The sequence below is a fragment of the Fundulus heteroclitus genome, chromosome 2 (assembly GCF_011125445.2).
Source record: "Fundulus heteroclitus isolate FHET01 chromosome 2, MU-UCD_Fhet_4.1, whole genome shotgun sequence".
In the NCBI taxonomy this organism is placed as follows: domain Eukaryota; kingdom Metazoa; phylum Chordata; class Actinopteri; order Cyprinodontiformes; family Fundulidae; genus Fundulus; species Fundulus heteroclitus.
Window position 1 is genome coordinate 3088706 of NC_046362.1, and position 13547 is coordinate 3102252.

The 13547-nt window shown below is 38.5% G+C and overlaps 1 protein-coding gene across 2 annotated transcripts in view; it reads right to left on the bottom strand.

Annotated features, from left to right (window-relative positions):
• The window catches only part of lsp1a (lymphocyte specific protein 1 a), a 48836-nt gene that overhangs the window by 8579 nt on the left and 26710 nt on the right, over positions 1–13547 (bottom strand). Inside the window, exons 11-12 of one of the 2 annotated variants that reach the window (XM_036145851.1) lie at positions 8513–8599; positions 6137–7223 (exon numbers count right to left, since the gene is read on the bottom strand). The exons of the other annotated variant lie outside the window; for it this stretch is intronic. Of the exons in view, the coding sequence (XP_036001744.1) occupies positions 7074–7223; positions 8513–8599 (237 nt within the window). The 3' untranslated portion in view covers positions 6137–7073. Of the gene's footprint in view, positions 1–6136; positions 7224–8512; positions 8600–13547 lie in introns of those variants that run through there. 2 annotated transcript variants of the gene reach the window in all.

A 13547-nucleotide genomic window follows, 5' to 3' on the forward strand; every position in this document is an offset into this window, starting at 1 on the left:
ACTCGACACAGATCCGGGGAGAAAGTCGCCACATCAGAAATAAAAAGAGCCGTCCCCACTGCTGAAATCAAAAGAGTTACTACACCTCAGAAATAAAAAGAGTTACTCCAACATCAGAAATAAAAGAGCCATCCCCACTGCTGAAATCAAAAGAGTTACTCCGACATCAGAAATCAAACGAGTCACTCCAACATCAAATAAAAGAATAACTCCAACTTAGAAACAAAGAGATCAACTCAAACAGCTGAAATAAAGCCACCACTCAACATCTGAAGTCAGAGTTCAGACACCAACTTCTTATGAGTTTCTATCATCCAGATCTTCAGCAGGGCGACCCTAAAACTCCATCATACCACATCACCCGAGCCACAACCCGGTCTTTGAAATCTCACGACCGAATCCTCTTCTGTTTGCGGTGTCACCATCACAGTGGATCCAGAGAGGTCAAGGTCACCCCCAAACGATTTCTACGGTGAACAGTTCATCTGCCTCACTTAATGTGAAGACTACAGAGCTTTCTGAAATGTTACTAAATGGGGACGTTCACTCTGACATGACAGCTGCAGATAACAGTATAAAACAAAATATTAAAAAGTCAAAATCAGAGTCTGATCTGACAAGAAGAGTGACCTCAGGTTCAGCAGTTGCTCTCAAAGAGCTATAACTCCAACATCTGTGCTAACAACACAATAGTGACTAGCTATCAAAGGCCCAAAACTCCACGTATGAGGCTTCCATCCCGCCTTTTGACCACATCACCAGGCTATAAAAAGCAAAAGACAAGCAACATCTAATATTCACATGTGGCCTTGAATAGACCTAAAACCCCAGACTCTCATAAGTCTCCTACCGTGGACTTACGCCAGCTGAGTATGCTGCTTACGTGTGGAATCAAAACATATTCCCCCCGCATTTGGCATTACAACCTCAGTGATAGCGACACAAGATGAGGTTGAAAGCTGAAAAACAGACTTTTTGAAACCAACTGTAGAGAAACAATCTACGGCTGATCTTTTTAAAAGACAGGACACCTCTAAGTGTGAAGAAAAGCCTACACAGAGTTCTGAAAAGTCTGGTTCCAGTGTCACAGTCCCGGTCATTGTAGTTTCAAACCCTCTGAGTCAACAGGAAACAAGTCAAAAACAAGATCCAAGTACAGCAATTGCTCCAGTTGTGGCAAAACAAGAGACAACAACGACTCAAGAGATACCAAAAACCGTGGATATATTTTTTGAGAAACAGAAGGGAAAAACCACACTGATGACAAACACTACAGAAATAAAAGATCCTCTTCCAAAAAGTGGTGACCAAGATTCCCTGAAGGCAGTAAAAATGCTTCTGAGTAAAGTGGACGTCCAGACTCATGAGGAGAAAATAATATCTGACATGAAAGCTGATGAATCTGGCGTCATAGAACCAAAGACACCTGTTATCATCGCAAAGATGAATCACGAAAGCTCAAAGTCTGTTTCTACTGTACCCACTCTGCCTGTTAAGGCTCCTTCTACTGAAAACAAGAAAAAAGATAACACAGAACAATGTTCAGCAGACACATCTGATAAAAAGGGAGCCAATGACTCCCCCCAAGCAGCCACATCTCTTCTTAATGTCATGCAAAAGGCCAAAGGGGATGAAATCAAAAATGAGCGGATGGTCGCGACCTAAAGAAACACATGGTGGTGGAGCAGGAAAAACCACATTTCCGAGGCGGCGGCGCACAGGTAGAGGTCCCTGGGCAGGACCAGAGTGAAGAGAAAAAGCTTGAAGAGAAGTTGAGTGGTCAGGATGAGCAGCAAACTACACCCAAAGACACAGACGCCCCAAAGGCCACCAAGATGTGGGAACGCAGTCCTTTTCCAAAGTTTTCCTCTAAAGAGAAATCATCATGCATCAGATTGAGTTAAACAAAAGTGAGGAGGAAAAAAGTGAGGAGAAAAAGTGATGAGCAGAAAGAAGATCCCTTCATTTGCATTTAGGCTACCAGTGTTGCTTTTTAGCCCCAGGTTTGACGCTAAAAAGCTGAAGGAGGCAGCATCAAGACCAGTCACCAAAAAATTTCCGTTGTGTTTGAAATGGGTCTGATAGGGCGAAAAGGTAAAGAAGAGGAACCAAAAGACTTTAACAGAACAGCCAGAGGGTTTGCTGCTTCTTAAGTTATGCCTAATGTGAAAGAATCCAGATTAAACAGAATAAAAGGCTAAGCCTATTATATGAATTAATTGTAACAGAGATCATGCTCTGCATTAACTCTCTAATAACAAAACTTATGAAGCACCGCTGGAGGAGTCTGCATCCCAACTTTATACTTGACAAATGCATTATGTCATTGTAGCTTAATGGGTGTGTTAGAGGTTTGCTCTATATGCTTAGCAAAAAAGATCTGACTTGTCTTAAATTCCTTCAGACACCACAGAACATTAAAGTGTTATGTAATCTGAGGATTTTCCTTTGCTTCTTTCATCACACATTTAGAATGGATGTTGCTGAGCTTTAGAAGATGTATGTACAAGGTTGTTACTTGTGTACAAATGTCCTGTTTTTTATATTTAACAAGAAATGTTAAGCTAGATGTTCATCCATAATTAAAATAAATAAGCATCAGTTTAACAGTTTTTATTTCTTCGAAATTGTTAATATTTGCAACAACATAAGACCTCCGAGTAGAAGATGAATGCTAATGTAGAGTTTGTAAATGTCTTTTTCTAGTCGTTTGAACACACTAACCTCAGTGAGACAGTTTAGAAGTGAAAAGGAAGAGGTTTATTTAAGTCATTATCAGTTCTCTTATTTATGAGGTTTCACATGTTCATGTTAAATCAAGTGCCCCAAATCAAGGCAATAGAGTGGAATTACTGATTCAAGCATTATTACATCATTCAGACCTTGTAAACAAACCACTGTCTTCTATAAATATGCGACATTCATAGTGAAACAAGAGAGATTTTTGACTACTGTAGTGTTAGATGGAAGTGTGTTGGGGATTAAACAGAAATTAATAATTTAGAAAAAAAATAGTTATTTTTATTCCGTGCGATGTAAAGTTGTTGGAGAAAAGGAAAAAAAAATGCAAGACAAAAAGCTGTGAAGGAGATCAGTGGCATGGTGATGTTTGTTGTAATAGAGAAATCTCTGGGCTTCCTGGCTGTTGTTTGAGGTTTTTCTTAGATTTTCTTTAGGTTTTTCTTTTCCTTCTCAGAAAAGTGAGTAGCATCTCCTTGTTTGGCTAACATCTGGCCTACAGTGTGAGTGCACATCAGCACTCACACTGTGTGAGTGCTGATGTCACTGTGTGACTTCTAAATAGAAGTTTATTTAGAAATAAAATCTAAATAAGATTCAGCTTTTCCTGTTATCACTTTTCCTCTTCTTTCAAATTAATTTATTCAGTTGGAGTTGAATCTCCTTTGAATTTCTGCCAAACCTGGAAACCATTCATTCCTGTAATTACGGCTAAAAGTGTACTTTCTCAGGTCTTTGATTTATGTTTAGAGTACAGTGAGCCACAAAGCACATGCAAACAATTTTGAACCTGAATCTAAAAATTTAGTCAAAGAATATGACATTTTTGAAAGTCAGAGTTGTTTGTTGTTTTTAAAGTGAATCAACCAAATAAAGTTTGTTACTAAAAGACCCAATATTTCATTTTTCTTTGCTTTTTCATTTCAGAGAGAAATTTGGCCTATTTTGCAAGGCAGTTTCTAATTAGGTGTACTAATTAGAGAAATGTTTGTATTGCACTATCCTCCCCATTATCATATCTTCAGTAGGAAAGTAAGATACACTTCATCATCATTTTACGCATTCACTTCACCAGTCAGAAGTCACAATACGGGTATAAGGGTGTTTAAAAGGTTAGGGCAATTCATAATTAGATGTTGATTGTGTTTACCTGTTTCCCTAACTGTCTGTTAGTCAGTCTGTTGGTCTATAAATATATATATATATATATATATATATATATATATATATATATATATATATATATATATATATATATATATATATATATATTGCCCCTGCGACAGACTGGCGACCTGTTGAGGGTGTACCCCACCTCTCGCCCAGTGACAGCTGGAGATAGGTACCAGCACCCCTCACGACCACACAAGGGATAGGTGTGTTAGAAAATGGATGGATGATTTCTTATAGTCAAATTTATTTTGTCTTACAGAAACTTGGCTACAAGAAGACAACGTTAGTATAAATGAGTCAACTTCCTCTAATTATTTAAATTTCCACATTCCCAGAACTACGGGAAGACGAGAAGGAGTGGCAACCATCTTTCAGTCTGATTTATTAATCAGTCCCAGGCCAATTAATAAACTATCATTGTTTTGAACATTTAACTCTTAGTTTTCCTCATCCAAAATGCAAAGCAATAAAACCTCTTCTGTTTGTTGTTTTGTATCGTCCAACAGGTCCTTACTCTTAGATTTTTTTAGTTCAGTTCTCATACTTCTTATCTGATTTAGTGTTAAACACTGACAAGATTATTATAGTGGGGGAATTTAACATTCATGTTGACACTGAATGTGATAACCTTAATGTAGCCTTTAAAACTGTCCTAGATTCAATTGGTTTTGCTCAAAATGTGCATAAACTGACACATTCTCGCCTTCATACTTTGGAGCTTGTACTGATATATGGCATTGATTGCGAAGAAATAACAGTATTTACCTGGGCCAACTGTCTTTACTATACATATGCTTCCATTTGGTAAAATTATCAGATGACATGGGATTAATTTCCACTAAAGCTCTGTTGTTATACTGACACTCAGCTATATTTATCCGTAAATCCTGATGAATCAAATCAATTACTTAGACTGCAAGCATGTCTTGATGACATCAAAACCTGGTTGTCATCTTTGGACCAGAGTCCAAATAATCTTGTTAATTAATCACTTAATCTGGATGGCATTTAAATGGCCTCTGGTAATAAAGTAAAAAAAACCTTGGTGTTATGTTTGCTCAGGACATGACATTTAAACCCCACTTTAAACATGTTTCTAGGGTTTCCTTTTTTCACCTAAATCTGTCCAGGAGTAATGCTGCAAAACTAGTCCATGCATTTGTTACTGGAAGGCTGGACTGTTGTAATTCTTTACTATCAGGAAGTCCAGAAAAATGTAGCTTAAAGCCATCAGCTGGTCCAAAATGCTGCAGCAAAGTTCTGATGAAAAGTAAAAAGAGAGATTGTATTTTTCCTGATTTAAATCCCCCTCATTGGCTTCCTGTTAAATCCAGAATATAATTTCAAATTATTCTTCTCACATACGCTCTTAATAAGCAAGCTCTTAATAAGCAAGCTCTTAATAATCAAACTCCATTATACATCAGAGATCTTATGACTCCATATGTTCCTAACATATGGAGTCATAAGACTCAGACTCAGACTGCAGGTCTACTGGTGGTTCCTAGAGTCTCTAAAAGTAGAATGGGAGGCAGATCCTTTAGCTATCAGGCTCATCTCCTGTGGAACCAACAACCAGTTTAAGGCTTAAAACTTTCCTTTTTGACAAAGCTTACTATTAGAATGGCTTAATTTATCCTGAACTATCTCTGTAGTTATGCTGCTATAGGCTTAGGCCGCTGGAGAGCATTAATATCTATTTCTCTCACTCTTCTGAGTCCTACAGTTATCCAGTTTGCATTATTTGTTGTTATTTCAACTGTTAATTTTATGTCATTTTTTCTCTCTTTTCATAGTAGATACATCTGGTCTGCCATTCTGTATAGCTGTGACGCAATACTGTGGGGCAGATTGTCTACCATTACCCTCTATAGCATAGAAAGGATTTCTGGATCAGTGTGTGCTTCTGTTCTTTTTTGTCTCTGCTTTGTCTTCTCTAACCCCCAGTCGGTCGAGGCAGATGATGGTTCACACTGAGTCTGGTTCTGCAGGAGGTTTTCCTTCCTGTTAAAGGGGAGTTTTCATCTCCACTGTCGCTTCATGCATGCTCAGTATGAGGGATTGCTGCAAAGCCATGTACAATGCAGACGACTGTCCACTGTGGCTAAACACTTTTCAGAAGGAGTGAATGCTGCTTGTCAAAGACTAAGTGCAATCTGCTGGGTTCCTTTAGATAGGAAACTTTTGACAAATCTGCCTGGATGTGATTGAATTGACTTTGTAAAGTGCCTTGAGATGACTTGCACAGGATAGACAATGGATGGATGGATGGAAACCAAAAACGGTTTTTGTTTTTCCATCCATTATTTCAAATCACCTTCGAAATAATAAATGCTCAAATAAATAATTAATGATAAATAACAGTTATGTCAAATTTCACCTTGAAATCATCATACATTGTGATAAATTTCAACGACAGTTACACTATTTGCTGTTATTGCAAAAGAGGGGCAACTTGCTCCCACCTGGTGAACTGTTTTGCCTTTTTTCATTTGTAAACCCAGTGCAGAAATAAAGCTTATTTGTATTTATAAAGATTATTTGCTTCTTGAATCATCCTTCTGTCTTGTGTGTCAATAACTACTTTTATATTTGTCATTGTTTTCTAGCTTCCCATGAGCTGTCTTGTCTTTTCTGAAACTGAAGTTGTTAGAAGATGGCAAAAATCAGCTTTAGGCTTCATTCTGATTAGCCATTAGACTAACTAACTAACTAACTAACTAACTAACTAACTAACTAACTAACTAACTAACTAACTAACTAACTAACTAACTAACTAACTAACTAACTAACTAACTAACTAACTAACCTTTATTTTTCTAAACTATATTCACTGTGCTGGCCATGAGAGGTACAATACTGATTAGAGACATCCTCTCTAAAGAACTAGAATTAAAAATGTTGGTATATCTGTGCTGATAGTAAACAGTGACAATTTTTTAACACTGTATAACCAAATCACATGGGTTGTTAAGTTCAAAAAATTTAAGCTGAAGGACTAAAGGACTGTTGAACTCAAGCTACATTGTACTGGTCAAACAGACTCTCAGGTTCTAATAGTTTAGGTTAACCCCTGAAACATGCAGGACAGTGGGTCATGAGGATCAGGGTTGAAGACCCCTGATGTAGGTGATGCACAGATAAAAAAAAAAGCTCAAAAATTACACAGTATTTGTCACAGTATATTTCTGCTTAATGTCAGATGTCCTACCGGTCTTTTGGCTGAGGTCTCCACATTCATCCACAGATATCTTCTCGTATTTTCCATGACCAGTGACAACAAATTTATGTTTTTTACCATGTGCTGTTGGCTGAAAAGAGACAAGACACAAGTTAGTTTCTTCCTTTTCAAATCTCTTTGATTTTGTCCAGATGAAGGTTTTACAGTCCCATAGACAATGAAAGTGTAGTAATGTTAAAAAACAAAAACAAAGTACAGGTTTGAGGGTTTTACTGATAAATTACCTTGCCTTTACTATTTTTCTAATTACTTAAACCTTTCCTCATGTGTGAAAAAAAATCACACACCCAACATACATCCACACGTTAATCGTTTTTAAACAAAGATGAAGCCAAAATGGAAAAGTTTCTGAAAAATTAGATACACCCCAAAACTCCCAGACAGATACAGAACATCTGAAAGCCTTGAATTGAAAGGTGTTCTTAGCATAACTGTACCATTACAACCCAGTCTAACTGAAAAACGCGTAATATCCAATTTGGTCCACAGGGGGAAATGTAGTATTGTCACAATTTGGCTCCTCAATCCGTTTGAGTTCTATGTTTTATTTTGCCTATTCATTTACATTGGCTTACAACCAGCTGACCATTAAGTTTTCCCCGGTTGACAAAAAAACATGGATGCCATTGCCCATGGAAAAGTAAAAATTTAAGCAAAACAACTGAGTTTATATGCATTTTGATTACATTTCTAGCAAGACGTATGGATATTATTTTCATAATCTTCAATCAGGGAAGGTAAATAACCTTTCCTTTATTAGCTTCACCGAAGGTTTTCTCAGAAAGACATGAAGAAGTGACGTTTTCCTACTTACGTCACAGAGATTCCGGTACATATGAAAACAACATTTAAGCAAAACATCTTCAGTTTTTTGCGCTTTGATGACATCTCTATCAAAAAGTATGCATAATATATTATAAGCTTCATTCAGGGAAGGTTCAGGGAACCTTTCCTCTATTAGTTTTGCCAAAGATTACAGTGCGTCTCAGAAAGACCTGAAGCAGTCACATCACATTGCTTGGCGGTTGCCAAGGACGCAGATAGCTTTATCATCGACGTGAGCAGACTTCCACGTTCATAAAAATCAATATTTAAGAAAAACATAGCAGTTCTATGCATTTTGATGACACCCCCAGCAAAAGGTATGCATAATATATTTATAATCCTCATTCAGGGGAGGTAGACCATCTTTAATTTATTTGTTTCACTGAAGGTTTCAGGTTTTCAGTATCTTGTGTTCTGCCAGATGTGTTCTGTGAGACCATTAGTGTAAAATGTTCACATTGAGAAAACTACAGCTAAACATGCAACTCAACAATCCAACTTTTGTTTTGCAGGACAAATCGCGATGCTTCTAACCTTTGCTTTCTGTTCTGTCCTCACTGATGGGTCTCCAAGTATTTCCCAAAGATTCTTTTTCTGCAGCACATCTCCAGGCCTCACATCCTAAAAAAACATCAAGAACCACAGCAGAAATATTACAACTCGGAACTGAGTAGATTCAGATCGGGCCGACTGTGGCCTAGTTCACTGAGGAGAGGGGATCCTTAATTCACATTTAATTTAGTTTATTACTATGCTATCAGTTCACAGCAAATTCCTTACATTTATGTCCAGTGAAATTAAATCTAATTAGATTCAACTCAGTCAGTTAGGTTTAATTAATTCAGTCAAATCCAATCATGTAGTTAGATTCAGATCCAATTACATCCAGTCTTTTTCAAACCTGATTTTAATACAATTCGGTCAGATTCAACAATCACATAATGCTGCTAACTGAAAATAATTATCTATACCATCAGAGCTGAGTCACTGCCTTTGTAGCAATCCCTCAACCTGAGCGTGTAAGAGATGAAGAGTTGACTCATCTTTAAAGTCAGTGGAACAAGTTTGAATTGTTTTGAAAATCTGGAGACAGTCAGGTTGTGTGAACTGATTACCAACTCAAGCAGCTCCACAATGTGTTTGAAAGCATGGTTGCAATATTAAAATGGCTTGTGGTGAAGGGATAAATCCCCAGATGTGAGGTGCCCTGCAGCATGTTTGAGGCCAATGTAAGGTGGTATGATGAAGTGGATGTCATTCATGCTCTCAGCTGTCCTCACCATCTGTTGCATATCAGTCCAGCAGACAACTATCTGCTGGACATGCTTAATAATGCAGCAGGTGTTTACGTATTTACCTGGTCAGAGAGCAACTGACCGGCAGTCATTTATGCAAGCCATAGCTGTGGTTTTAGGTACTGGGATTATAGTGGCACTTTCCATACAGATGACAATGATAGTTTAATGTAACCACAGCTTGAAAATATACATGAATAGTGTGGCGAGGGGCTGCACAGTGGCACAGTGGTTAGCGTTGTTGCCTTGCAGCACTCTGGGTGCTGCTGGGACTCTGGGTTTAAGTCCACCCTGGGTCTTTCTGCATGGAGGTTGCATGTTCTCCCTGTGCATCCGTGGGTTCTCTTCGGGTACTCCGGCTTCCTCTCGCAGTCCAAAAACATGACTGTTAGGTTAATTGGTCTCTCTAAATTGTCCTTAGGTGTGAGTGTGTGCAAGAATGGCTGTTTGTCCTGTTGCCCAGCGATAGACTGGCGACCTCTCGCCCATTGAACACTGGAGATAGGCACCAGCACCCCTCGCGACCCCATGAAGGATAAGTGAGTCAAAAAATGGATGGATAGTGTGGCAAGTAGTACATGCACTCTGTCTGAGAGTAATTCCCACCAGCTTTATCACAGTTTTTACTGGTATTGCACTTTGTAGGTCTAGAGAGTGAGTGACTTTCTAGAATGCTAGTTTAGACTGTTATGTTCACTGTTGTAGTAGGAGCTATAATCAAAGCATGATAAAACATGTTGAAACTGATCAAGGGGAGAGGGGACAGTGCAGGTAGGGTTGGGGATAATCAGTAATATTCCTTATGTCTTTTCACATGGTATATAGGGTATATTTAATAAAGCCGCTTTGCAGTGCTGCTTCTACAGCACTTTTGCAGCTTTGATGCCTCTGCAGTTAGCTCTGGCCCTCCTGTACATGTCCCGCCAGTCTCTTGAGACAAGATGAAGAAAGGAAAGGGAAAAAAACAAACAGCTGTTAACAATGGCCTTCTGTGGAGTGGTAATTACTACTGCTGTACAGAAGTCTCTGTGGATGTGTAGATCCCATGACTGTGACGTAAAAGTTGAATGAAATGCGACATGATCTTTCACACTGCAGATGCTTTAAAAATGATCAAATACATATTCAATTTAGTACCACATACGAAAGTGGCACAAGTCAGATTTTTTGGGGGTGTGGGAAGATCTGAGTTGGATGGTTCAGACTGCCAAGAAAATGCCAGATATGGGTCATATTTGCCTGCAGTAGCTCTCATGAACTGTCTGTTAATGAACCAAGATTTCTGGTGAGCCCCTTTGATTTATAGCTTGGGTATTTTAATGTCAATACAAAACTTGATATAGGACAGGACAATAGTTTTATGGTTCTCTCCAACATTGAGGGGTGTATAGGCCAGAGTCCAAAGTAGGTACAGAGGTCTGGTTGTCCAAGATAAGGTAAAGAATTGGCTTGCAAGCGATGAGAAGATTTATTTGTACCTCAAGTGGTTTCTTTTTCCTTTTTTTACCTGCATTCCAAAACTATTTGGGCAGAACACTCATCTAGCCACCAGTTACATTAGAAATCCTTTCTGGACACACGATTCATTACTTAAAGATGCCTCTTAATAGTAGTTGTCCGAGCTCCACATGAATGCACAGATACCTCCTCCTTGTTTTAGTGGAGTGGAGGGACCAATCTGGCAGCCATACTGAGTTGATGTTTTCATACAGCCAAGTCTCCTTTATCACTGAGACACAGCTGTCCAAATAGCTGCCAGGCGTCTAAAATCTCCTGTCACCCAGTTGTTGAAGACAGCATTGGGAGAGGAGATGCTGGGAAAGGCAGAGTGAATTCCTTTTCATGTCTCAAACTTCAAGGTTTAGGTGCTGGACCAAGGCACAGACTGGATTTCAGGAGTGGCATGGTGAATTGAAAGATTGTATTGAATCAAAGACAGACACTTACAGGACACGGAGCAAGGACAAAGCAACAGAGAAACTACACATGCGTGACAACGGACATGGTAATGGGTAGAAATCCAGAGAATCCAGAGAAGAACAATGCACAACAGAGTGCTTATCTGCAGAGGGAGCTGTGTGAAATAACATAGGATGCGGATGTGTTACTCATGAGAAAATATGCTTCAGCTGAGCCAGGAGGTAAGAAAGGGGGAGCTGAGGAGGGGAAACTAATTAACAAAGAGGAGCCGCACTAAAACACAAGGTAACACTTAATCAAGGGGGAAAGACATACATTAACCCTTAAATGGACAGTCATTTATAAATACATTTGAAAATTAGTGTCTTACTATTTTCTGATGTATCTAGGCCAAAATTAATTTTAGAAATTTCTTTTAAATAGGACCATTTTTTTTTTTTAATTTACAGTTTGTATCCCTCAGGATACACTGCCCGTTTAGGGTTAAGAAAAATCAATTTAACAACTTTGTGATGTCATGTTGTTGTATATTTTGCACTTAAAACTTTAAAAAGTGGCACAAAGTTGACAAATTTGATTGTGAAAAAAATGAACAATGGATTTTGAACGCAGAATATGCTTGAACTCCTGTCACTGTATAAAAGATATCTCCCAAAAAAAAAAAGATTTTCCAACCATCCAAACACTTAATAATTTCTCTCCGAAAGAGGTTCATCAGTTACTAACATCTAATAATGCAAAGCCTCACTTTGCACCTCTACATGTTTGAGGTATTTACAACATCCTGCATTGGCTCTTCTCTAACAAGACAAGGAAGTGGGAAATCCCGTCATAGAAAATGGCCTGTACTTGAACCCAGACATTGCATTCAGTTATTATTTCACATTGTAGCCATTGTAGCCACTGTAGCCTGAGGCAAACTGACAGAAGACTCCCATACATTGATGCCACTGGGCCTTCTGACAACCATCAGAGGGCAAGGGAGAAATCTCTTGCCCAAGGACACAGTGACTGAGACGGTCAGAGCAGGGGTTCAAACTGGCAACCTGCTGTTTACAGGACAAACTCCTGCACCCCTTGCACAGCATATATCACAACATCCAGGGGCTGCAGACTTTAGGCTGTTTGAAGGCTCCTGTTGGTGGATTTTCCAAAGCTGTGGAGGAGCGTCTTTTTTTCTGCGTCTCAAGAAAGGGTTTTCAGATGGGTCCTCTTGCAACATCCAACGCAAAGTCATACAGACATTGGTGTTTGTGATGTATTGCTGCTGTATCACAGCAGTATGCCACGTGTTGTTGAAAGAAATATCAACTATCTGTCAACATATGGCCCGTTGATCATGCCAGCCAAATCTATTCCTACCATGTGAGTGCTGTAATCTTTGGGCATGGCGCAGGACTTTTCACTTCTTTTTAGAAAAGCTTTGCACTTACCCAATAGGTAAGCTCAAAGCTCACCAGGATGAAGGTTTTGTCTGCTCATGTGACAACAATGAGCCCTGCACCATTGTCTACACACAAGTCAAAGCTGCTGAACGGTAAATTCAAAAAAATAATGCACATCTAAAACAATATCAATTAATACTTTAATATAGCGGATCTATAAAATTAAAGACTCAAAATTGGAGAAAATCTGATCATAACTATCCTGTTTTTTACCCCTATCTGGGTAACATATCCTCTGGAAAGCAAACATTAAATGTTTTCTAAGTTGTTTAAATACAATTTATTTTTTTAACAAATATGTATTTAATCACTCCTAAAGAAAAATATTTGAGTATATGTATAAAAAATAATAACTCTTACCTAACAAGGTGATTCATTTATGATGTCTGCCATTTTGGACTTTATATGAACATATCAGTTTGTTTTGAATGCTGGAATAATGTCACATGACCTAAGGATATTCCTCTTACCCCCCTAAAATGTTTTCACTGATGTAAAGTGCAGGTGTTTGCTAGGACTCTTGTTTCCCAGGAAACAGAAACCATTTAAGTGTTATTTTATGGGAATAAACTAGAATGCACAGGGAACAGAAAACATGAATAAGCTTAGAAACTAAACATGAAAGCATAAACCAATATGCTAAGACTAAAATGAGCATAAACAACAAGGAACTACTGAAAACACACGGACAAAAAAAACAAACACATGGAGATAGTGACATAATGAGTTTGTTTGACTTCAGCATGTTCTCATGCAGAGCGGGGTTCAGTCTACAGCCAAAACAACACTTCCTTAGACTTTTGTACATGTGTAAGTTTTACAAGCACTACTAAAGCTGCTCTAGCTGAGGGGGCTTCGGGTATTGTAGCTTAAGCAAACTGCCATACAGGAGACAAAACATATAAATAT